General features: G+C 42.1%; 1 protein-coding gene across 3 annotated transcripts in view; it reads right to left on the bottom strand.

Annotated features, from left to right (window-relative positions):
* The window catches only part of DHX37 (DEAH-box helicase 37), a 94,146-nt gene that overhangs the window by 54,335 nt on the left and 12,590 nt on the right, over positions 1–27,221 (bottom strand). For all 3 annotated transcript variants that reach the window (XM_075833483.1, XM_075833492.1, XM_075833501.1), the window contains exons 5-10: positions 21,789–22,140; positions 18,958–19,106; positions 11,670–11,762; positions 8,939–9,035; positions 7,602–7,715; positions 7,268–7,369 (exon numbers count right to left, since the gene is read on the bottom strand). In XM_075833483.1, coding sequence (XP_075689598.1) covers positions 7,268–7,369; positions 7,602–7,715; positions 8,939–9,035; positions 11,670–11,762; positions 18,958–19,106; positions 21,789–22,140 — 907 coding nt within the window. The remainder of the gene's footprint in view (positions 1–7,267; positions 7,370–7,601; positions 7,716–8,938; positions 9,036–11,669; positions 11,763–18,957; positions 19,107–21,788; positions 22,141–27,221) is intronic.

The following is a 27,221-nucleotide window of genomic DNA, read 5'->3' as shown; positions in this document are numbered from 1 at the left end:
TGGGCACCACATATTGGCATATCTTATCTATGGAACAAAATCTAATTTTCACTCTGCAACAGAGTGCACACTAATTTCTGCAAAACACCTGTGGGGTTAACAAGCTCAATACACCACTAGGTCAATACCTTGAGGGATGTAGTTTCCAAAATGGGGTCACATCTAGTGATTTACACTGTTTTGGTCCCACAGGGGCTTTGCAAATGCGACATATCGCCCAGAAACCAATCCAGCAATATCTGCACTCCAAAAGCAAAATGGCGCTGCTTCCCTTCTGAGCACTGCCGTGTGCCCAAACAGCAGTTTATGACCACATACGGGGTATTATCGTACTCGGGAGAAATTGCTTTACAAATGTTGGGGTTCTTTTTTTCCTTTACTTGTTGAGAAAATGAAATTTTTTTAGCTAAATCTACATCTTATTGAAGAAAAGGGATTATTTTCACGGCCTACTTCCAATAATTTCTGTAAGAAACCTGTGCGGTCAAAATTCTCAATATACTGCTAGATAATTTCCTCAATTGGTGTAGCTTCCAAGATGGGGTCACTTGTGGGGGGTTTTCACTGTTTTGTCCCCTCATGGGCTTTGCAAACGCGACCTCCGCAAACCATTCCTGCTAAATTTGAGCTCCAAAAGCCAAACGGCGCTCTTTTCCTTCTTAGTCCTGCCGTGTGTCCAAACAGCCGTTTGTTTATGACCACATGTGGGGATTTGTTTTAATCGGGAGAAATTGCTTTACAAATGTTGCCGTGCTTTTTCCCCTTTAGTTCTTGTGGGAATGAGAAAAAATTAGCTAAACCTACATTTTTTTTGAAAAAAAAATTCGATTTGAATTATCACGGCCTACTTCCAATAATTTCTGCAATAAACCTGTGGGGTCAAAATGCTCATTATACCCCTAGATCATTTCCTTGAGGGTTGAAGTTTCCCATATAGGGTCACTTTTGGGGGATTTCCACTGTTTTGGCACCGCAAGAGCCCTTCAAACCTGACATGGTGCTTAAAATATATTCAAATAAAAAGAAGGCCCCAAAATCCACTAGGTGCACCTTTGCTTTTGAGACCGGTGCTTCAGTCCATTAGCCCACTAGGGCCACATGTGGGAGATTTACAAAAACTGTAGAACCTGGGCAATCAATATTGAGTTGCATTTCTCTGGTAAAACTTTCCGTTTTACAAAAAAAATGGATTCAAAATTTAATTTCTGTAAAAAAAAAATTACATTTGTCAATTTCACCTCTACTTTGCTTAAATTCCTCTGAAATGTCTGAAGGGTTAAGAAATGTTCTAAATGCTGTTTTGAATACTTTGAGGGGTGAAGTTTTTAAAATGGGGTGACTTATTGTGGGTTTCTAATATATAAGGCCCTCAAAGCCACTTCACAACTGAACTGGCCCCTGTAAAAATAGCCTTTTGAAAATGTAAGAAATTGCTGCTAAAGTTCTAAGCCTTGTAACATCCCAGAAAACTAAATTGACGTTCAAAAAACGATGCCAATCTAAAGTAGACATATGGGGGATGTTAATGCGCAACAATTTTGTGTGTTATAACTGCCTGTCTTATAAGCAGAAACATTTAAATTTTGAAAAATGCAAACTTTTTGCTAAATTTTGGTGTTTTTCACAAGTAAATACTGAATGTATCAAGCAAATTTTGCCAGTAACATTAAGTCCAATGTGTCACGAGAAAACAAAATCTCAGAATTGCTTGGATAGGTAAAAGCATTCCGAAGTTATTAGCATATAAAGTGAAACATGTCAGATTTGAAAAATGAGGCTCTGTCAAGAAGGTCAAGAGGGAATGGGTTAAAAAACTAAAAACTATTTGTTTTGTGTCACCATATTCTGAGAGCCATAACTTTTTTATTTTTCCATCAATTTAGCGGTGTGGGGGCTTACATTTTGCTAGGCAAGCTGTAGTTTTCAATGATACCATTTTGGGGTACATGTGACTTTTTGATCACTTTTTATTAAAAATTTTTGGAAGGTGATCAAAAAACTGCAATTTGCAAGTTTTATATATCTTTATATATTTTTTTTTACGGCGTTCACTGAGCGGGTTAAACAACGCTATATTGTGATAGTTCGGACTTGGATCGCTTGCATGATATACTGCAATACCAATGTAAAGCAGTATTTTGTGATTCTGACAGACTGCTTTGAAGCCCTTCCTTTATTAAGCCCCCCCAAACTGCCGTGACAACCATTTTCAATGGCCGATCGCGACGCAGGAGGACGCGATGGTGTGTTTGAGGGGGCGTTGCCCTGATCCAAACAATTAAATGCCGCAGTCGAAGGGTCTGTGAAAAAATACTACAGTCCTTTTTTTTTTGCGCTTCACGCATCCCTCCATAGAGTTTAGTCTATGGGGGATGTGTTATAAAGCGTCCTGAACGGGTGCACCTCGTAGATAAAAAAAACTGCAGCTTTTCACATCCGAGGTTGGCTACGTTCGTCTGAATGTAGCCTTAGAGAGAATTCAGACGTTGCAGTTGACGTGCGTTTCTTACCGTGCCGCCAAAAACTGCACGCGGTGTTACTACAAATTTGCTGTAAAACTGCATACGTTTTTTTTCCCGTGTAGCTCTCAGACGCGCAGCAAAGTACTGCAGCTCAACCGCACGGTCTATATACCCTAACACTGTCAATTCCCTAAATATCAGAAGCACACATTTTACAAGTGAGAGTGCACTAATAAGAAGATGCAGGACTAGTCAGCAGATTACATCTACAATACTGTCTCAATGCACTGTACACGCAGGATGTCAATCTGCTAAGGGGTTCTAACTGAGTGGGTATCTGCTCATGCCTACACGTTCTGACACTTTTTTAGAAAATCCCTGTATGCAATATTACATTTCTTGGTGTAGTAATTGTGGTTGGATCCCAGGCATACCAGTTTAGTACTCATGCATTAGGGATATTAAATTTGTCTAAGGCTTCGTTGACACCTGCGTTAGAGTATTCCATTGTTCCCCTCCTTCATAGAAGCCAAACAACGAAAAACTGGAAGCGCCGGATCTGTTGCATTACAAATAAGTGTTACCAGACTAAACCAATTGACTTTATTGGGTTACGCTGGGTTTCTGTCATGGCGTCTGTTATAGCAGAAAAAATAGAGGATCCTCTGTCGCAGGTGTGAATAGAGCCTTCTTCTATTGAACTTTCAAATACAGTGGCATTTTAAATAAAACAGGCTGTGGTACATACTAAACTGGGTATAGAACTCTTTGTTGTCGGTCGTGTTTGTTCTAGCAGCTGGAGCTTTTAACTCCTTAATACCGAAGGCATTTTAAACCTTAATGAATTGAAGCCGTTTTTTAGGTTTTTCCATCGTCGCATTCTAAGCTATAACTTTTTTTATTTTTCCATCGGCATCGCTGTATAAGGTCTTGTTTTTTGCAGGACAAGTTGTATTTTTTAATAGCACCATTTTGGGGTACATTATTAACTTTTATTAACTTTTTTGATGGGGTAACAGGAAATTCGCCACACTTTTTTGGGTCTTAAATTTACGCTGTTTACAGTGTGGTATAAAAGGTGGCGCTTCAGAAGAACTAGCCTGAACGGCTGCAGTAAAAACACTATATGGTGGTCGTTAAGGGGTTAAACAAAATTTGCGTGGTAAATCTCTGGCTGTGCTGTGGAAGTTTATAGTTATATGATTTAGGCCTTATTCACACAACAGGTTCCGAGTGTCGGCCGATAAAACCGGAAGTTTTGGGCCGTTTTTCCCGGCCGTTTTGCATCCGTTCCGGGCCGTGTTGCCATTTTTAACCCGTTATGCATCCGTTGTTTTCTCTGTCCGTTTTAAAATCAGATGAATTTAATTTGTACATTTTTTGCCACACACTTCCCTCTGTAGATAATTCCACACACTGCCTTCTGTAGATCCTGCCACAGCCCACCTGTAGGTAGTGCCACACAGACACCCTTGTAGATAGTGCCACCAACCCCCTGTAGGTAATGCCACACAGCCCTCCTGTAAGCAATGCCACACAGACCCCATTGAAGGTAATGCCACACAGCCCCCTGTAGGCAATGCCACACAGCCTTCCTGTAAGCAATGTCACACAGCCCTCCCGTAAGCAATGCCACACAGCCCCCCTTGTAGGTAGTGCCACAGAGCCCCCCTTGTAGGTAGTGCCACAGAGCCCCCCTTGTAGGTAGTGCCACACAGCCCCCCTTGTAGGTAGTGCCACACAGCCCCCCTTGTAGGTAGTGCCACACAGCCCCCCTTGTAGGTAGTGCCACACAGCCCCCCTTGTAGGTAGTGCCACACAGCCCCCCTTGTAGGTAGTGCCACACAGCCCCCCTTGTAGGTAGTGCCACACAGACCCCCTTGTAGGTAGTGCCACACAGCCCCCCTTGTAGGTAGTGCCACACAGCCCCCCTTGTAGGTAGTGCCACACAGCCCCCCTTGTAGGCAGTGGCACACAGCCCCCCTTGTAGGCAGTGGCACACAGCCCCCTGTAGGCAATGCCACACAGCCCTCCTGTAGGCAATGCCACACAGCCCTCCTGTAGGCAATGCCACACAGCCCTCCTGTAGGCAATGCCACACAACCCTCCTGTAGGCAATGCCACACAGCCCTCCTGTAGGCAATGCCACACAGCCCTCCTGTAGGCAATGCCACACAGACCCCATTGAAGGTAGTGCAACACAGCCCTCCTGTAAGCAATGCCACCCAGCCCCCCTTGTAGGTAGTGCCACCCAGCCCCCCTTGTAGGTAGTGCCACAGAGCCCCCCTGTAGGTAGTGCCACACAGCCCCCCTGTAGGTAGTGCCACACAGCCCCCCTGTAGGTAGTGCCACACAGCCCTCCTGTAGGTAGTGCCACACAGCCCCCCTGTAGGCAATGCCACACAGCCCTCCTGTAGTCAATGCCACACAGCCCTCCTGTAAGCAATGCCACACAGCCCTCCTGTAAGCAATGCCACAGCCCTCCTGTAAGCAATGCCACACAGCCCTCCTGTAAGCAATGCCACACAGCCCTCCTGTAAGCAATGCCACACAGCCCTCCTGTAAGCAATGCCACACAGCCCTCCTGTACGCAATGCCACACAGCCCTCCTGTAAGCAATGCCACACAGCCCTCCTGTAAGCAATGCCACACAGCCCTCCTGTAAGCAATGCCACACAGCCCTCCTGTAAGCAATGCCACACTGCCCCCATTGTAGGTAGTGCCACACAGCCCCCATTGTAGGTAGTGCCACACAACCCCCCTGTAGGTGGTGCCGCACAGCCCCCCCTGTAGGTGGTGCCGCACAGCCCCCCCTGTAGGTGGTGCCGCACAGCCCCCCCTGTAGGTGGTGCCGCACAGCCCCCCTGTAGGTGGTGCCGCACAGCCCCCCTGTAGGTAAAGCGTTGCCAAAGCTGTGGCCGGGGATTGCGCTCCTACAGGGAGCAAAAAAATATGCTCCTCCTCCTCATATGCACTTCGCACTGTGAGGAGGAGAGAGCGAGCACGGAAGACACGGCCATCACTCGGAACACATTCGAGTGATGGCCGTGTATTACCCGGCCCTATAGACTTCAATGGGAGCCGGGAAAGCGGCCGAAAATAGAGCATGTTCTATTTTTTGACGGCCCGGTTTCCCGGCCGTCAAAAAGTCGGTCGTGTGAATAGCCTCATTTGGGCTCGATTGTTCCTACTGCGGCCGTGTGACAGACGTTTTTTGAATGGCTATCACACTGTCAGGAATCCCTGTCGTGTGAATAGGGCCTTAGTGGTTCCAATAATCTTATAAAATTTGTTATTATTTAGTTTTTTTATAGCAACAAAATGTAGACTGGCAAACAATACATAAACCCCTTACGGTCCGAGCAATTTTTATTTTTTGTCTCATTTTCCACCTTCTATTTGTTATAAAAAAAGAAATTGTTTTTTTTCCATATTCTGAAAGCCGTAACTTAATTTTTTCGTCGATTGAGCCGTGTGAGGGCTTAAATTTTGCGGCACGAACTGTGGTTTTTATTGGTACCTTTTTTTAGTACATGCGACTTTATCACTTTTTATTCCATTTTTTTCAGGTGCTTTATATATTTTTCTTTTTACGACTTTCACCGTGAGCATTAAATAATGCTATATTGTAATAGTTTGGACTTTTAGGGACGCAGCAATACCAATGTTGTTTATTTTTTACATTACTTCAGAGGAAAAATGGAAAAAGGTTGTTTTTTTTCTGCCTCTGTTAAAGACGCTCTGTCACCAGATTATAAGTGCTCTATCTCCTACATCTGATCGGCGCTGTAATGTAGATAACAGCAGTTGTTTTTATTTAGAAAAACGATCATCTGAGGCGTATTGGAGTGGTGGGCAGCTCCCTCTGACAGCTCATCGGCGCCCCCACAATGCCATCGTGGGGTGCCGATGGTTGTAATGGCTGCCCAGGGGCCTAATGAAGGCCCTCAGAACTGCCTTTAGTCTGCCTCCCTTAAGCCCTGCCTGTGGCAGGGCTTAAAGAGGCTCTGTCACCACATTATAAGTGCCCTATCTCCTACATAATCTGATCGGCGCTGTAATGTGGATAAGTGGTTTTTCTTATTTTGAAAAACGATCATTTTCGAGCAAGTTATGAGCAATTTTACATTGATGCTAATTAGTTTCCTAATAGACAACTGGGCGTTTTTTAACTTTTGACCAAGTGGGAGTTGTAAAGAGCAGTGTATGACGCTGACCAATCAGCGTCATACACTTCTCTCCATTCATGTCCATTTGTATTCAGCACAGCGTGATCTCGCGAGATCACTCTGTGGTGTCACATACACCCACATTAACTTTACTGAAGTGTCTTGAGAGTGAATAGACACTGCCTCCAGCCAGGACGCGATGTCTATTCACACTCCCGACACTTTAGTAACGTTTTTGTGGGACTTACTCACACAGCACAGTGCGATCTCGCGAGATCACGCTGTGCTGTGAATACAAATGGACATGAATGGATTGAAGTGTATGACGCTGATTGGTCACTTGATAAAAAGGTAAAAAAACGCCCAGTTGTCTACTAAGAAACTAATTAGAATAAATCTAAAATTGCTCATAATGGCTCAAAAATGATAGTTTTTCAAAATAAAAACCACTGTTATCTACATTACAGCGCCGATCACATTATGTAGGAGATAGGGCAAATGCAGACACCACGATAAACTGACAAAGGCTGACAATGCTTTTTTTCAATAGGACATAATATTCATATATTATGACCTTCTGATAAGTTGTAACATAGTCAATTGTCCAATGTTCAGTTCAAATGAAACTTCCCTCACCTTAATCACTGGAGGAGTAACGGGGAAGAGTCTTTTGTTTTCAGTGAAGTCTTCAATACGCAGAGTAGCCGACATGATAATCAACTTTAATGGACGTCCTTTCTATTAAAAAAAAAAAAAAAAAAGCACACATTCATTTTAATAATACGCTTACTTAATGATATATATATATATATATATATTCACACACATTTATGGTCTCGTTTTGGGTTGCTGGCGCAGTGGTGCTACAAGGTATTATATTAAAAAAAATCCATAAGAATATATAAATCTACATTCTAAAGTTATAAATAACGTCAAGTAAATTAAAATGAAAAAAAATTATTGAACTAACCTTTGTACGAAGAGGTACAATGCGAGATAAGAGTCCAATTAATATATCTGTGTAGACACTCCGCTCATGCGCTTCATCAATAATTATTACTCTGTACCTTTTAAGCAAGAAATCCTAAAAAGAAACAAGAATAATGGATATGTTTTTCGGAATTTAAAAATAAAAGCCAAGCATGAAACAATTACTAGCACATGGAGAAATAAGTGAAGGGTACTTTGTTTGAGCACTCTGCATTTATAAGCTAAAATGGATTAGGATCCTTCACCTTTGAGAAGGTATTCCCTACTTCCCTCTGCTGTGACCCATTGCCGTTTTTGGCAAAAAATTACGGTACACGGACCACAAATTTATCCAAATATACCTGCCCTAATATAGATTAGGCTGTTACGCACTGATAGAAAATGATGTGTAGACTGTATTAGGGCAAACATTATAAAACAAATAATCAGTAGAATGACATCAAAACTGGAATGTATGGATATTTGTAAGGATGTGCGTGGATTTCATTGAGATTTATCAGAATTAATGCAGAGGAAAAGTGGAAGATTTTCCATAGCAGCCAATAAGGTTGCCACTTTTATGTTCCAAAAGCCTCAAAAATAAAAGCTTAAGGGCTAGTTTACACTGAGTTTTTTTTACACGTTTTGACGCGGAAATAGCATCGGAAAACGTGTAAAAAACAGCCGAAAATGCCTCCCATTGATTTCAACAGGAGGCGGAGGCGGTTTTTTCACGCGAGCGGAAAAACCGTCTCGCGGGAAAAAGAAGCGACATGCCCTGTTTTGGGCGTTTACGTCCCTGACATCAATGGGAGGCAGATAAAGCATATTTCGTGACATTTTTTGCCCGCGGCGCTCAATGGCCGCAAGCCAAAAATGCCGCGACAATCGGCGTGCAGGCAGTGGAAAATCTGCCTCAAAATTCCAAACAGACTTTTGAGGCAGATTTTCCGCCTGTAAAAAACTCTGTGTGAACCCAGCCTAAATCTGATTGGCTGCTATGTAAAAGCCTTGACTTCCTTTTGCACTAGTTCCGATAACCCGCTCTACAGTCATGTATGTATAGAAGATAATACAGTGTGAGAAAATATATGTAAAATGAAAACACCAACGTAAGTGGCCGCTATGGGTAAATCTCTTCACCTTTCTTTCTTACTTATTCTGATAAATCTTTCTAGGTATCTCCTTACAAACGTACATGACAGTTTTGGTGTCCGACTGCTGATTTGCGAAGACTTCATTACAATTTGCATCGTCTAAGTCTTTCAACGTTATAATCAATAGTAAGTGTCATTTAGGTGTATTTCACATTTAATTATGGATAACCAAGACGCTCACCTTCTGAATTTCTTTTAACAGAACACCATCGGTCATGAATTTTATTTTTGTTTCAGGAGAGATATTTCCTTCATATCGGATTTGGTAAGAAACAACACTAAAAAAAAAACACAAACATTGTTCTATGAAGGTTTATAGTAAAAACAAAAAACAATGATGCAAAACTATAAAGCTGTGATTATAACAAACATTTTACAAGCAGATATATTTTTACATTGCACGCAATTATAATGTTACGATATTAGGACTAGTTATAAGCGAAAGTTAAAGCGACCCTCCGGTCCCGGGACAACATTTTAAATATAATGGGTATATGGAGTAATATTATCTGGTGCCCACCAGTTGTGCACCTCTGCCGTGGTTCTGATGTTTTAGGGTCCCCTCTGTGCAGCCCCAAAATGGCTGCAGCGCTTCTCAGACTACAAGTCCGAGACACTCCCACTGTTCTTGAATTTGCCAGAGCTGCTCACGTGAGCAGTTCTGTGTAACCCGTAAACAGAGGGAGTGTCTTAACCCTTCCCTCTCCTTGCATTCTGGGCCCTAATGACCAAGCCATTTTTTATTTTTCCATCGTCACGTTCGAAGAGCTATAACTTTTTTATTTTTGCGTCGACATAGCTGTATAAGGTCTTGTTTTTTGCGGGACAAGTTGTACTTTTTAATAGCACCATTTTGGGGTACATATAACTTATTCATTAACTTTTATTAACTTTTTTTGGGGGGGGATAGAAGAAAACCTGAAATTTCACCACACTCTTTTTGCGCCCTAAATCCACGTAATTTACCGTGTGGTATAAATAACACAATAACTTTATTCAGCGGGTTGTTACGATTGCAACGGTACTAAATTTGTATAGATTTTGTATGTTTTACTACTTACACAGTAAAAACACTTTTTTTTCAAAATTATTTGTTCTTGCATCTCCATATTTGAAGAGCCGTAACGTTTTTATTATTCCGCCGATGCAGTTGTATAAGGGCTTTTTTTTGCGTGACGACTTTTAGTTTTTATTGGTATTATTTGAGAGTAGATGCGACTTTTTGATCACTTTTTATCAAATTTTTTTAAAGTCAGGATTAACAGAAAACCGCAATTTTTCCATTGTTTTTTATTTTATTTTTTACGGTGTTCACTGTGCGGGGGTAAATAATGTAACAGCTTTATAGTCTGGGTCGTTACAGACGCGGCGATACCAAATATGTGTAACGTTTTTGCTTCATTGTGGGGTTTTTTAATAGTAAAGCATTTTGTAAGGGGAAAAGCTGGGTTTTTCATTTTTTTTTCACTTTTTTTTTTTATTAACTTTATTCAACTTTTTTTTAACTTTTTACTAGTCCCACTAGGGGACTTCATTGTGCGATCATCCGATCGCTATTATAATACACTGCAATACTTTTGTATTGCAGTGTATTACTGCCTGTCCGTTTAAAACGGACAGGAATCGGCTAGGTTATGCCTCTGGCATATCCTAGCAGGCATTCACTACAGGCAGACCTGGGGGCCTTTATTAGGCCCCCGGCTGCCATCGGAGACACAGACACTCGGCGATCTTATCGCCGGGTGTCAGTGGGATGAGAGGGAGCTCCCTCCCTCTCTCCAAAACCACTCAGGTGCGGTGCACGCACCGCATCTGAGGGGTTAAACGGGTGAGATCGATACTTATGTCGATCTCACCCGGTCGAGCAAGGACGCCCCCAGCCCTCAACTGCCTCTGGCAGCTGAGAGCAGGGAGATTTGACAGCTCCCTGCTCTGTTCACTTTATTCTAATGCAGCGCCGTGGAATGGCGGCGCTGTAGAATAAAGCCCATTAATGACCGCCGTGAAAAGGCTTATCGGCGGTCATTAAGGGGTTAAACTCAGTCTGAGAAACGCTGCGGCCATTTTAAAACAACACAGACGGAACCCTAAAATGGTGGATCCACTGCATAGGGGCGCAACGGGAGGTCACCAGGTAATATTACTCCATATACCCCATCGCATTTATAATTTTGTCCTGAAACTGGATGGTCGCTTTAAATTGCCCACATAATAAACTTAGAGCTAATAAACAAACTGAGGCTAGCAGTGGCTCTAGGGTATTTTATATAACGTGTCCGTCCATCCATCTATACACAGTCAGATCTAGGAGCCAGCAATACCACCATACAGCTAGGTTCATAACCTGGTTGAATAGCCATTACAAACAGGTTTTACAATCTTAAAACTAGAAGGGGGGGGGGTGGACACTGCCGTTCAGAAAAAGCATTGTGAGCCTGACATTTCATGCCACTTGAGATTTTGCCTATATTCCCCACAGTAGTCAGAGTAAAGCTTCCCTTAACCAGGTTGTCCTATCACAACAACCCTAGTAGTCACAGCTATAGCCACAACACAAACCTCCTACCGTTTCCCTCAATAGTCATCCATCAGACAGTGTATAGGCCCACACCTCAGCCCAGTGGTTAAAGCAGGACCTCCCCACACAGTGTCATAGAATGGCCCACCATTCCCCCAGTGGTCAGAGCAAGGTCTCAATATGGCCTTCCCTTTCCCTTGGTCATGCTAGGATACCACTCTCTTTTACTATTAGTCACAGCAGGGCCTCCTACCCTACCCCCAGTAGTCACAACAGGAATCCCCCTTTCTAATATACTTACCTTGGTGTCTTATATAAATGTACATGTATAAATATATAGTAATAATTTAGTTATAGGTCAAACAAATCACAAACGAAGTAGCTACCAACTTACTTCTGAGGCAAGTTCATTTCAAGAGCCACTCTCTGTGACATGGTAACTGCTGCTACACGACGAGGTTCTGTTATGCCAATTATGTCATTATCACTGAGGAACATAAAAAAGAAAACAACTTCTACTTTGCTTCATAGTCATATAAGCATATACAGTGAAGACATGTACTTAAAAAGAGCCATTTATAAATATTACTGTAAAGAGAAAATTGACACTATATAAATCACAATCAATACTAACAAGCAACGACAGGAGAGAACCAACGAGTTTCTCTTGGTTTAGGTCACACTTTGAGTCCATAAATAACAGACTATAAAATTTGCAGGTAAGCGTATATATCTGATGAGGAGCAACAAAAATATTTTACTTTAAAAAAGTTAATCATTAGTAATACTGCATGGCTATATTACCAGAATTGGTTCTATATTATATATGTTTTATAAGGCCAAACTCGCATCCTAGCTCTGTATCCAAATGAATGAATAGTGAGATGGTCACTTCTGAGACCCCCAACTATTAGGAGAATGGGGGTCCCATTAACCCTGTCTCCACCAGGAGAGGCAGACACACCTGTGCAACTTTCCATTTAAGTCTGCATTAATTTTTGAAAACAGCCCTAATCTACTTGAATGGATAGAGCTGTGCGTGTGCAGCCACCTCTCAATTCAATTTCTGCCTGGATGTGATGGTTTTCTTGCCTAAACAAAAGAAAGTTGAAGGAACCCCACTCTCTTGATAGGTGTGGGTCTCAGAGTTTGGACTCCCACCATTTAGACATTTATAGCATAACCTGTGGATACACCACAAATGTTAAAAAGATAGCAAAAATTACTTTATATTAATATGGTAATTCCCAAGTATTTGCCTGGCAAGATGGCTTCTGCATCCAGATGGATGATTGGAGAGGTGGCCAGGCATGTGTGAAAGTCCATAGGAATGAGGAAAATCCTGTTTTGACTTGCCTATTCCTAGAATAGTAGGGTCACTTTAAAGGGAACCTGTCACCAGCATTTCATCTATTAAACCAGCAATACCTGGTAGTAGCGGGTGAAAAATCATTTCTATATAATCTATAATTGTCTTCTTAGTCGGCTCTGTAGCTTTAGTATTCAGTTTTTAGTATTCCCACACCGTATGCAAATGAGCATAAGAGTCAAATCTTAGTTTAAAAAGAGTCACATCTTCATTCCTCATGTCTTTCCATGTTTACCCCGCCTCCTTACTTTTGATTGACAGCTCCTCACCTTCCCCCAGCACACTAAGGATATGTTCACGCGACCGCGCAAAAAACGTCTGAAAATACAGAGCTGATTTCAAGGGAAAACAGCCCCTGATTTTCAGACGTTTTTTGAGCAACTCGCGTTTTTCGCAGCGTTTTTTACAGCCATTTTGGAGCTGTTTTCATTGGAGTCTATGAGAAAACGGCTCCAAAAAACGTCCCAAGAAGTGTCCTGCACTTCTTTTGACGAGGCTGTAATTTTACGAGCTGTCTTTTGACAGCGACGCGTAAAATGACAGGTCGTCGGCACATTACATCGTAAGACCCATTGAAAGTAACGGGCAGATGTTTGCCGACGTATTGAAGGCGTTTTTTCAGACGTATTTCGAGGCGTAAAACGCCTCCAATACGTCTGAAAATAGGTTGTGTGAACCCAGCCTAAATCCTGAGCTTGGCCATTGATGTCCTCTTCTGGTGTGTGCGCACAAAGGGACACCGGATTATTATGATAAAAGGCACAAAATGTTTGCAGACCGTTATTTACAGTCGGAGGAGGAGTTTAGAAGAGGGGATAACGGCAATTAACTTTTGACAGCAGCGGCCAGTGAGGGATAAGTAAAGTTCAATGGGTGAAATGCTGGTGACAGGTTCCCTTTAAGAAATGAACACAAGTATAAAGTTTAGCCTGAGAATGGTAAAACATTTGCCCTTCATAATCCTATTTTAATTCTTGCAAGTATTTAGAGAACCACATGCAAGAACAATTCATACTTTGTTTTACATAAGGCCAGCATGCTTACTGGCTGAGCTGTCCAACTTTACAAGAGGCTACTGCCACATGATTTCTGCATAACTCAGGAAATAGTAAGCGCACAAAAGAAACAACAAAAAGTGGGGCACTTTTTTTTTTCAACTTTACAAAGAAAACACCTATGCCACCTCACAGTCGTTCTACATGAATGATGGTATTTTGCACCAAAAAATGCTGCATGTCAATAATAAATTTGGCTCCACAGTGAGTTATTTCGATATACCTCATTGAGGAATATTTTTTTCAAATCTGTCATACATGTCGCAAAGCATTAAAGACAAACACACGTCTTCCATAAATATGGCGTAAGTCGCTAGCACCATTTCCTGACGCACATTATGTAACTTTTCTGGTGCATTGCCCTTGATAATAGTAATAATATAAGTACCTTATGAAGGCCACTGAAATAGTGTACAAGCATCCTAATGTAAATATATAATTTGGGACTCTTCTTATTCTTTTTCCGAGATTTCAGAACAGAGAGCATACTGGACTAAAAAAAGGGATTGTACTGTAATAATTTTTAATAATTTTTATAATGCATGTGTATATGTGCCTTTTGTACTTCTATTTATTTATTTTTAAAATTCTTTATTTATATGACCTGGACGATCCATTTTCACAGAATAAGGGGTACAGAGTACAAAGAAACAGAAAAGGAATACAAAAGGCACTAAACATGTTGAATAAATCAGTACAATAGTCCCTACACACGTAGGGGGTGTGAGGCAATATACAAATAGCTAATAACACTTGGAGTAAAGTATTCAATATATTTGGGGACGAGTAAAAGGACTAGAAGAAAGGGGAGAGGTAGAAAAGAAGATGAGAGAAAGAGAAAGATATTAAAAAAAAAAAAAAAGGGAAGGCGGGGTGGGATTGTAGAACATCAGGGTGTAGTATGCCGCATTGCTATAGAGGACTCTCAATCGGGTTGTTGGTATGTCGAAGGAGGTCTTTGTATGAGTCAGAGCTCTGAAAGTCTATCCAAGGAGCCCATATTTGATAAAACTTATTATATGAGTCATTGAGAGAAGAGGTTAAGTCTTCCATGGGCATGAGATCATTGACCTTGGAAATCCAGAGGAACAGAGAAGGAGGAGAGGTAGTTTTCCAATTTAATGGGATGCAATGGCGAGCTGCCATTGCCAAAAAGTGTAGCAGAGAGCGTCTATAAGCATCAACGGGGACGTCGCAGTGATGGAGGAGGAAGAAAGCCGGGTCCAAAGGAAGGCCTGTATCTGTAACCTCGCTGATCACCTGCTTAACTCCATCCCAAAATGGCGTAAGTAGAGAGCAGGACAAAAAGGTGTGGAGGAGGGTACCATCCTCCAATCCGCATCTCTAGCAAAGAGGAGAAACTGCAGGGAAGAAGCGGTGCAGACGGACCCGGACTCTGTACCAGCGAGAAAGCAATTTATAACGGGCTTCTTGATAACGAGAACTGATCGAAGTCTTGTGAGCCAGGATGAGGATGTGAGATCTGTGTGCGTTCGAGAGAGAAATATTCCAAATCGGCCTCCCATTGCAAGTGGTACTTAGGGGAGGTAGATCCGGAGGATTCTAAAGTAGGGTAAGACCGTCGACAACGTATGGTGAATCAGTCTAGAACCATCACACAAATCTTCCAAAGGAGTCCTGCTGGTTTGATATAAGAAGGGGGGCAAAATGGAGGTGCAAATATGTCTGAGCTGAAGAGCTCTCCAATGACCTAAGGGCGCAAGGTTAGGCAACTGAGACATTTCAGCAATAGAGAGCCATTCCGAACTACTCAGGAAATGGGATGCCCTAAATTTGCCGGAGGCGAACCAGGATCGTAATACTGAATCTTTAAGACCTGAAGGGAAGAGTGGGTTCCCCAGAATGGGGTTTCTTTGAAGAACGGACTGGGAGTAGGGAGGACCTCATGGAGGGTATGGAGCAGGATAATAGTGTAGAGCCAATGGTAGATTGCTGGCATAGAGGTTTGAGCTGATTATGGTCTAGCCACGGAATGACAGAAAGAGGAACCTCGGTGAAACTCTGTTCCAAACATATCCATGGTTTAAGGAGAGCATACCTGCACCAATCTACTACCCTCGAAAGGTGGGAGGCAATATAATAAGATCTGATATCAGGAAGTGCTAGTCCCCCTGAATCCTTAGATCTACACAGAAGCGTGCGTTTAAGTCTAGGTGGTTTGCTGGCCCAAATGAACGATATTTGCAGAGAGTTGACCGCTTTGAAAAACTAGAGAGGAATAGTTATAGGAAGAACCTGGAACAGGTATAAGATCCTGGGTAGAGTATTCATTTTGAATATGGTGCATCATCCCTTCCACGTGAAAGAACCTTTCGTCCATCTAGTGCAGTCCGACTATGTTAGCAAGGAGCGGGGGGAAATTTAATCTGAGAAGATCTTTCAGATCAGATGAGATTTTAACCCTGAGGTATTTGAAAGCGGTCGTGTTCCACTTAAAACTAAAGGACTGTTCTAAGGTAAGTAAAAGAGGTGGGGAATAGGAAACGTTCATGGCTTCCGACTTAGAGAAATGTATTTTGAAATTAGAGTGTTTAGAAAACCGCTGAAATTCATGCATTATGTAATGGCAGGAAGGAGGTGAAGGGAAAGTGAGCCCTAATCTACCCACCGCCCTGTCCCTGCCTACTTGCAACGACCCGCCCTAGGCGACGAGGTACAACTGGGCGGCGGTCCCTACGCTGGCTAAGTGCACAGGAAGACAAACAGGGAACACGCAAGGGAAGGGGCAGTAGCCACGGAACGCCACGAGGAAACGGGGCGGCGAACGAACAGTCAGGACCAGGACGAAGTTAGTACACCCGAGCAGGCACGGAGACAGAAGCAAGCCAGGGCAAGCAAACAGGTCAAGCAGAACTGCAGCAAGGCAGAAGCACGGCAGAAGCAGGCTGGAGCAAGCAGCAGTGGGGCCAGGAATCCAAAAGAATTACAAGCACTGAGGGAGAGCACAGGGCAGGTAATAAAGGGCAGGGGGCGGAGCTAACTCCGAGAGACCAGGCCGCGATAGGCTCTCCCACTCCTGAGCCTGCCACCCTGGTTGGTGGGAGATGGTGTCAGTCGAGCAGGTCTGGCCTCAGGTGTGGATTGATTAATCCCAGGAGTATAGCTAGATGAAGTACCTGGCAGATCCCTAACACATAAGGTTCGGGAGTGATATGGATGGATTGGTCAAGAAAAATAGAAGGTTGTCTGCATAAGTTGCAACTTTATCTTCCGTTGTACGCACTTTTATACCGTTAATGTCAGGGTTCGCTCGGATATGTTGGAGAAAAGGTTCCAAGGTCAGAATAAAAATTAGGGGCGATAGAGGGCAACCCTGTCTGGTCCCGTTGTGAATTGTGAACTCGTCTGAGAGGACGCAGTTCACATGGACTCTAGCAGAGGGACATGAATACAAGGACATTATCCAACCCACTTTGTGGAATCTAAGGCCGAGTCGGACAAGAGTTTCCTCCATGTATGTCCAGTTAACTCTGTCAAAAGCTTTTTCAGCATCTGTGGAGAGGATCATGAGTGGTATATTAGATAACTGAGCTTTATGGAGAAGATTAATGGTCTTAGTCGTGTTGTCATGTGCCTCCCGACTTGACAAAAACCCAGCCTGGTCCGCATGAACCACATCCCCCAGTAGTGGAGCCAAACGTACAGCAAGAATCTTTATGTCTGCGTTGAGGAGAGAGATCGGTCTGCAGCAAGCGCATTGTGAGAGTTCCTTATCGGGTTTCGGAATCACCGCAATGTGTGCTCAGAGTGCATCAGGAGGGCTGGTAGAGGAAGTGGAGAAAGAGTTCAAGGAGGCCAAGAAATGCGGGCTCAAGGTTTCAAAAAATCTTTTATAGTACGGTAGCGTAAATCCATCAGAACAGGGGGCTTTGCCCGACTGGGAGTGCTTGCGGGAATGAGACAATTCTTGTATAGAAATCGGAGTTTCCAAAGTAGTGAGATTGTTCTCTGATAGGGAGGGGAGGCCAGAGTCAGCAATGTAGGCTTTATTGTTTGATCTGAAATTACTAAAGAGCGTGGCTTGGTTACTGGAGTCAGTGTTGTATAAAGAGGCGTAGAGGTCGCGAAACGTGGATGCTATGTCTAACGGTAGTTGGACCCGAGAGCGGGGAGAGGGGGTTAGAAAGGGTGCATAGTTATGTGTTTGCTGAATACGCAATGCTCTAGCAATAGATTTACTACATTTGTTTCCATACTCATAAAAATGACGTTAAAGGGAATGTGTCGCTAGAAATTTTTTTTATTTATTTTTTAGTTAAACAGTTAGTGTATTAAACATTGTTCTAATTTTTTCACGAGTCAGGAAATATTATAAATTCCCAAAATTGCAGCATTGGCATGTGGTAAAGCAACCACATTGCTTTATGCTGCAAAATTTGAGAAGACTCACTCGCTCTAGTGAGCTCACAGAATCCCCCCTCCTTTGTCCTGGCTAGTGCCAGGAGAAAGGAGGGGATTGAACGATCAAACCTCCTACTCTGTGTGTCGGCATTTTTTGAGCGAACACACAGTGTAGTAGGTTTACATACAGTAGTAATCACACACTAAAACACGTATACACACAGAAATAACTTACCTGCTCCTGCCGCCGCCGCCGCTCCAAGTGCTTGCATTAGAACACAAGTCCGGAAGCCGCGACCGGAAGGAATTATCTTACTGTCCGGCCTTGGCTTCCGGTCCACAAGAAAATGTCACCGGACGTCGCTCGGTCGAAGACCTTCCATTTGGACTGTGTGGGAGCGGCGCATGCGCCGTTCCCACAGACGGCGTACAGCATAGTGAATGGAACGGGTCCCGTTCGCATTCACTATGGGGCTGTATGTGCCGTATTCCATGTCTGTATGTGTCGTTAATCGACACATACAGAGATGGAAAAAAAAAATGGCAGCCCCCATAGACAAGAAAAAGTTCAAAAATAAAAAAAAGTAAAACACAAACACACAAATAAATAAAACATTTTTTAATAAAGCACTAAAAGCAAATTGATATAAAAAAAAAAATTTCGCGACACCCTTCCTTTAACATTTGGATAGGGAAGCTTTGGCCTTAGATACCAGGAAGGATCTAACTGCTTCTCGTTTTTGAAGCACGGCTACCTTACAATCTGGGTCGCGGGACCGTTTATGAGAAGTTTCCAGAGTCTTAATCTCAGATAGGAGGGTGATGGCCGTAGCCCGTTCCTTTTTCAATTCTATTTCTTTTGTGTGTGTACTTTATCACTTACATTTATGACTTACCTTGCATAGCCGGCTTCATAGAGGAACTGTGGAATCTGGGTAGTTTTCCCACTGCCAGTCTCACCACATAGAACAACAACAGGGTTTTCTGTAATGGCTTCCATAATGACCTGTTCTTCAGCCAGAATTGGGAGTTTTAGCCTAGCCTCCTAGATAAGACAATAAGAAAGAAGTTGTAAGTGTTACTTTTCTTACGGCTTATTCATATCAGCGTTGTCTTTCTGTTCATCTGTTCCATTCAAACTTTCCTTCAGAGGAACAGATGAACGGAAAGCCAAACGGAAACGATCGCTTCCGTTTGCATTATCATTTATTTCAATGTTTTTTTTCACGGAAACAATAGTGTAGTTGACTAAGCTATTGTTTCCATGAAAAAAAAAACACAAAATGGAAACCTAGTGGGGACAGAGGCAAACAAACAGAAAAATACCATTGAAATTAACGGTAATGGAAACGGAAGCGATAGTTTCCGTTAATCTGTTCCTATGACGGAAAGGTTGAATGGAACAGATGAACGGAAAGACAACGCTTATGTGAATGGGCCCTAAGATAACTTTCACTATGTTGTGTTTGTACAATGTGAACAGCTCGTGTAAATAAAATGGACACTATGTCCTGATCTGCAATATATAGTTAGGTCCAGAATTATTTGGACAGTGACAAGTTTTGGCATTTTAGCGGTGATCAAAACATATTAAATATAGTGTTATATAATCAATATGGGCTTAAAGTGCAGACTCTCAGCTTTAATTTGAGGGTATTCACATCCTAATTTGAGGAAGGGTTTAGGAATTACAGCTCTTTAATATGTAGCTGCCTCTTTTTCAAGGGACCAAAGGTAATTGGACAATTATCGCAAAAGTTATTTAATGGGCTGCATGGGCTATTCTCTCGTTAATCCATCATCAATTAAGCAGGTAAATGGTCTTGAGTTGATTCCAGGTGTGGCATTTGCATTTGGAAGCTGTTGCTGTGAACCCACAACATGAGGTCAAGGGAGCTCTCAATGCAAGTGAAACAGACCATCGTTAGGCTGAAAAAAATGAAGAAATCCATCAGAGAGATAGAACAAATGTTCGGAGTGGCCAAATCAACAGTTCACCACATCTATCCAAGTGAAGAACACTCTCCTGGAAGTAGGTGTATCAGTATCTAAGTCTACCATAAGGAGAAGACTTCATGAGAGCAAATACAGAGGGTTCACCACAAGGTGCAAACAATTAATCAGCCTCAAATAGAAAGGCAAGATTAGACTTTGCCAAACAACATGTAAAGAAGCCAGCCCAGTTCTGGAACAGCATTCTTTGGACAGATGAAACAAAGATAAACCTGTACCAGAATGATGGGAGGAAGAAAGTATGGAGAAGGCTTGGAAAGGCTCATTATCCAAACCACACCACATCCTCTGTAAAACATGGTGGAGGCAGTGTGATGGCATGGGCATGCATGGCTGCCAAAGGCACTGGGTCACTAGTGTTTATTGATGATGTGACTGAAGACAGAAGCAACCGGATGAATTCTGAAGTGTTCAGGGATATACTTTCTGCTCAGATTCAACCAAATGGAGCAAGGTTGATTGGACGTCGCTTCACAGTACAGGTGGACAAAGACCCAAAACATACTGCGAAAGCAACCCAGGAGTTTTTTTTAAGGCAAAGAAGTGGAATATTCTGCAATGGCCAAGTCAAACACCAGATCTCAACCTGATCGAGCTGCATTTCACTTGCTTAAGACAAAACCTAAGGCAGAAAGAGCTACAAACGAGCAACAACTGAAGACAGCGGCCGTAAAGACCTGGGAAAGCATCACAAAGGAGGAAACCCAGCGTTTGGTGAAGTCCACGGGTTCCAGACTTCAGGGAGTCATTGCCTGCAAAGGATTCTCTACAAATTATTTAAAAAAACAAAATTTTATTTATGGTAATGTTAATTTGTCCAATTACTTTTGAGCCCCTGAAATGAGGAGGCTGTGTAGAAAAATGGTTGCAATTCCTAAACGATTCACAGGATATTTTTGTTCAACCCCTCGAATTAAACCTGAAAGTCTACACTTCAATTGCATCTCAGTTGTTTCATTTAAAATCCAACGTGGTGGCATGCAGAGCCCAAACCATGAAGATTGTGTCACTGTCCAAAATAATTCTACACCTAACTGTATCTCTCCTTGTGACTATTAGTAGTCACTTTATACACTATATGGCTAATAATATGTGGACACTCCTCCTTATTATTGAGTTCAGGCGTTTCAGCCACACCCGTTGCATACAGGAGGACAAAATGAAGCACATAGACAAGCAATCTAAACAGACAAAAATTGGTTAAAGTATAGGTCATACCAAAGATCTCAGTGACTTTCAATGTGGCGCTCATATAGGATGCTACCTTTGCCACAAGTCAGTTTGTGAAAATTCGGATCTGCCCCAGTCAACTCTAAGTGCTATTATTGGGAAGCATCTAGGAGTTACATGATCGAGCTGCTGCACACAAGCCTAAAATTACCATCCATAATAGCAAGCGTCAGTTGGATTGGTGTAAAGCACACAGCCACTGAACCAGTGGAAACGTTTTCTCTTGAGTAATCAATGCCTGAACTCACAAATATTCTTTTGGCTGAATAGGCAAAAATTCCAACAGACACACTCTAAAATATTCTGGAAACACCCATAGTTTAAGAATGGGAGGTCCACAAAGCTGAAATAGGTGTGATGGTAAGGTGTCCACATACTTTTCGCCAGATAGTGTATAATCAAATATCTATTTTAGGTTTAGTTGCCATTTTTTTTGGTTTCGTACCCTGCTTGCAGTATTAGTGGGTTATGCATTAATACAAACCTGCATTTCAGGAGTCCTGTCGACAGGAATGAATATTGCTGGCTGTGAGGATGGAGGAGCAGTTTTATGTTTGGATGTATTCTTAGTACATTCTAGCGTCGATCTGTCTGGGATGCTCTGTGAGACACCTGTATCTATAGGTTTCTCTGGAGAGAGGATATTATCCCCAACTTTTTCTTCCCTCTTCTCAGAAGCATCACTCTCATCTTCCTCACCAGAACTGTCAGAAGACATGACATTGTCTGACTCTTCCCAATCATCTCCTGCTGGAGCTTTCCGCCTACGCTTCTTGTTGGCTCCGCTGATGCTATTTATGCATACCAATCCTGGACTATTTACGTCATCAAATGTCCTATAAAAGATAAGCAGTGTAAATGTGCCGGTTAGGAAAGCTGAAAGTTGCCCACTCTTTCAATTAGTTGCAAACTAGAGGTCGTACCCCTACCAATAAGACATTTATAGCATAGCCGGTGGACATACCATAAATGTCTAACATGTGAAAACCCCTTTAACTTCATATGTCACTAAAAATGTTATCATGCCAATATATTTTTAAAAACCACCCACGGTTTTCATTTAATCCATTCATTCTCCTTGACATACTATTAGGTCATGGTAAGTGCATTCAATAGCGATCGCGGCTTCTTAGGGGTTATAGCACCATAGACGTCCCGCTACATGATAGCGGGCGGCGATGTTTGCTATGGCAACCAGAGGCCTAACAATGGCCTCCAGCTATGACGCATGTAGTGCAGTGTATTAGAATTGCGATCACGGCCTCCTGCCTTCAAGTCCCCTAGTGGGACAAAATAAAAAAAGTGAAAAAATAAAAAGTGTGGAAAAATAAAAAAATAAAAGTTTTGCAGTAATAAAAGTAAAAAATCACCCTTTTTCCCTTAGCAGTCCTTATTATTAAAAAAAATAAACAAACAAATAAACTATACATAATTGGTATTGCTGCATCCGTAACTGCCTGAACTACAAAAGTATTTTGTTATTTACCCTGCGCGGTGAACGCCATAAAAGAAAAAAATAAACCATACAAGAATCACAATTTTTTTGGTCACTTCATCTCGTAAAAAATTTAATAAAGAGATCAAAAAGTTGCATGTACCCAAAAATGGTACTGATCGAAACTACAGTTCGTTACGCAAAAAACAAGCCCTCACGCGGCTTTCTTGATGGAAAAATAAAAAGTTCTGGCACTTAGAATAAGGTAACACAAAAATTAAATGATTCTTTATAAAATGTATTTTATTGTGCAAACGCCATAAGACATAAAAAAAAACTATAAAGCTATGGTATCGCAGTAATCGTATCGCCACGCAGAATAACGTGAATATGTCATTTATAGCGCACGGCGAACGCTGTAAAGAAAATAATTCAATAAAATACAATAGTAGAATTGCTGTTTTTAAGTCACCATGCCTCTTAAAAAATAGAATAAAAACTGATCAAAAAGTCACATGCACCCCATAAAAACTACAATGAATTCCTCAAGGGGTCTAGTTTCCAAAATTGGGTCACTTATAAGGGGTTTCCCGTGTACTGGTACCTCAGAAGCTCTGCAAATGCGACATGGCGCCCAGAAACCAATCCAGCAAAATCTACATGCCAAATAGAACTCCTGTCTTTCTGAGCCCTGCCGTTTGTCCAACCAGCAGTTTATGACCACATATGGAGTATTGCCGTAAATCGGGAGAAATTGCTTTACAAATGTTGGGGTGCTTTTTCTCCTTTATTCCTTGTAAAAATAAAAATTTGTACCTTTTATCTGAAAAATGAGATTTTTAATATTAATTGCAGTCTAATTCCTTAAAATGGAGCAAAAAACATGTGGGGTCTAAATGCTCACTATACCCCTCGATAAGTTCCTTGAGGGGTTTAGTGTGCTAAATAGGGTCACTTTTGGGAGGTTTCCACTGTTTTGGCACCACAAGACCTATTCAAACCGGACATGGTGCATAATAAAAAGGAGGCCTCAAAATCCTCTAGCTGCTCCTTTGCTTCTGAGGCCGGTGTTTCAATCCATTACCGCACTAGGGCCACATGTGGGATATTTCTAAAAACTGCAGAATCTGGGCAATAAATATTGAGTTGCGTTTCTCTAGTAAAACCTTCTGTTTTACAGAAAAAAATAAAAGGAAAAGGATTTTCTGACAAAAATAAATACATTTGTAAATTTCAACTCTACATTGCTTTAAATTCTTGTGAAACACCTAAAGGGTTAATAAACTTTCTAAATGCTGTTTTGAATACTTTGAGGGGTCTAGTTTTTAAATGTGGTGTTTATGGGGGTTTCCAATATAGATTGCACATCAAAGCCACTTCAGAACTGAACTGTTACCTAAAAAAAAAAAAAAAGGGGCTTTTGACATTTTCTTCAAAATATAAGAAATTGCTGCTTATGTTCTAAGCCTTGTAACGCCCTAGAAAAATAAAAGAATGTAAAAAAAATGTTGCCAACATATAGTAGACATATGGGATCTGTGAACTAGTAACTATTTTGTGTGGTATTACTATCGGGCTTACAAGCAGATACATTTAAATTTAGAAAAATGCTATTTTTCCAAATTTTCTCTACATTTTTCACAAATAAACACTAAATATATCGACCCAATTTTACCACTAACATAAAGCCCAATGTGTCACGAGAAAACAATCTCAGAATTGCTTGGATAGGTATAAGCATTCCAGAGTTATTACCACATAAAGTGAGACATGTCAGATTTGAAAAATGGGCTCTGAGCCTTAACCCCTTCCCGCTCCTGGACGTACTATTAGGTCATGGCAGCTGTATCGTTCGCGCTCCATGACCTAATAGTACGTCTCGGGAGTAACGGCCGTTTCGGCCGTCCTCCCGACACATACAGGAGCTGCGACAGCTGCTGTCTTGTTCAGCAGCTGTCACAGCTCCTACAGCGGGGACCGATCGCTGTGTCCCCGCTGATTAACCCCTTAAAAGCTGCGTTCTATAGAGATCGCGGCTTTTTAGGGGTTAAGCGGCCATCGCCGGCCTGCTACGCGATAGCGGCCGGCGATGGTGACTATGGCAACCGGACACCAAACAATGGCGTCCGGCTATGCCATAGACGGAAGCCTAGTGGGTCCTGACAACGTCAGGACCCACTATGCTTGCTGTCAGTGAGTAGCTGACAGTTCTAATACACTGCACTACGCTTGTAGTGCAGTGTATTAGAATAGCGATCAGGGCCTCCTGCCCTCAAGTCCCCTAGTGGGACAAAGTAATACAGTAAAAAAAAAGATGTGTAAAAATAAGAAAATAAAAGTTTTAAAAGTATTAAAAGTAAAAATCCCCCTTTTTCCCTTATCAGTCCTTTATTATTAATAAAAATATATAAACAAACAAACTATACATAATTGGTATCGCCGCGTCCGTAACGGCCTGAACTACAAAATTATTTCGTTATTTATCCCGCGTGGTGAACGCCGTAAAAGAAAATAATAATAAACCGAACCACAATTGTTTGGTCACTTCACCTCCCAAAAAATGGAATAAAAAGAGATCAAAAAGTTGCATGTAACGAAAAATGGTACTGATCGAAACTACAGTTCGTTACGCAAAAAATAAGTCCTCGCACGGCTTTATTGATTGAAAAATAAAAATGTTGTCTCTTAGAATAAGGCAACACAAAAAGTGAATGATTGCACAATAAAATACGTTTTGTAAACAAACGCCATAAGACATAAAAAAAAACTATAAACATTTGGTATCACCGTAATCGTATCGCCCCGCAGAATAAAGTGAATATGTCATTTATAGTGCACGGTGCAAGCAGTAAAAAAAAAAAGAATAAAAAAACAATAGTAGAATTGCTGTTTATTAGTCACCACGCCACCTAAAAATAGAACAAAAACTGATCAAAAAGCCGCATGCACCCCAAGAAAACTACAATGGATTCGTCAAGGGGTCTAGTTTCCAAATTGGGGTCACTTTAAGGGGGTTCCCAATGTTTTGGCAGCACAAGACCTCTTCAAACCGGACATGGTGCCTAATAAAAAAGAGGCCTCAAAATCCACTAGGTGCTCCTTTGCTTCGGAGGCCGGTGCTTAAGTCCATTACCGCACTAGGGCCACAAGTGGGATATTTCACAAAACAGCAGAATCTGGGCAATACGTATTAAGTTGCGTTTCTCTGATAAATCCTTTTGTGTTATAAAAAAAAAGGTATAAAGAGGATTTTCTGACAAAAAAAAAAGTCAATTTCACCTCTACTTTGCTCTAAATTTCTGTTAAACACCTAAAGGGTTCATAAACTTTCTAAATGCTGTTGTGAATACTTTGAGGGGTCTAGTTTCTAAAATGGGGTATTTGATAGGGGTTTCTAATATATGGGCCCCTCAAAGCAACTTCAGATCTGAACTGGAACCTAAAAAAATAAATAAATGAGGCAATACTTCGCTTCTTACATTATACTGATAATGAGCCGTGCCCACCCCGAGATGACCCCAGTTTTGACCGTTTGTATAAACGGAGACCCCTATTAGACCGTTCCAGTGCCCGGTTTTCCCAAGCATACACCCCCGAGAAGTGTATTTCTATTGATGAGTCCCTGGTACATTTTAAAGGGAGGGTTCAATTCCGCGAGTACCTGCCGGGTAAGAGGGCAAGGTATGGCGTGAAGATGTATAAGCTGCGAGAGTGCATCCGGGTATACCTACAGGTTTAGACTATATGAAGGAAAGGCCACCCCCAAACCAGACTGCATCCTGGACTACAATAGGTACATGGGAGGGATGGACTTGTAAGATCAAATCCTGAAGCCCTGCGGTGTGGTATAAGATGCTGGCCGGGCACATCATACAGATGGCATTGTACAATGCGTACGTGCTACGTCGATGTGCAGGCCAGACGGGAACTTTCCTGGAATTTCAAGAGGTGATTATCAAGGACCTAATCTTTAGGGACCAAGAAGGGGGGGCACCCAGTACTTCTGGAAGCGGGGCCACACGCATCGTACCAAGGCGGCAACACTTTCCAGGAGAAGTTCCCCAAACTGGCACGAAGGGAAAAAGTCAAAAGAGGTGCAAAGTCTGCTATAAGAGGGCGATAAGGGATGACACAATATATCAATGTGACACGTGTCCCGAATAACCAGAGGTCTGTATGAAAGTCAGTTTTAAAATTTATCATACATCCCTTGGTTTATAATTTACCCCAATTTTACTTACCCTGATGCACTCCGCACTGCTTATCCCCCCTCGTCTTTCCCCTCTGAGCCCTGCTGTGTGCCCAGGCAGCTGATAACAGCCACATGTAGGGTATTGCCATACCCGGGAGAACCCACATTACAGTTTATGGGGTGTAGGTCTCTGGTCAAAATGCTCACTACACCTCTAGATGAATGCCTTAAGGGTGTAGTTTTTAAAACGGGGTCACTTCTTGCGGGTTTCAACTGTACTGGTACCTCAG

Source organism: Rhinoderma darwinii, chromosome 1 (assembly GCF_050947455.1).
Source record: "Rhinoderma darwinii isolate aRhiDar2 chromosome 1, aRhiDar2.hap1, whole genome shotgun sequence".
Classification (NCBI taxonomy): Eukaryota; Metazoa; Chordata; class Amphibia; order Anura; family Rhinodermatidae; genus Rhinoderma; species Rhinoderma darwinii.
This window is presented reverse-complemented; position numbering and strand designations above follow the sequence as displayed.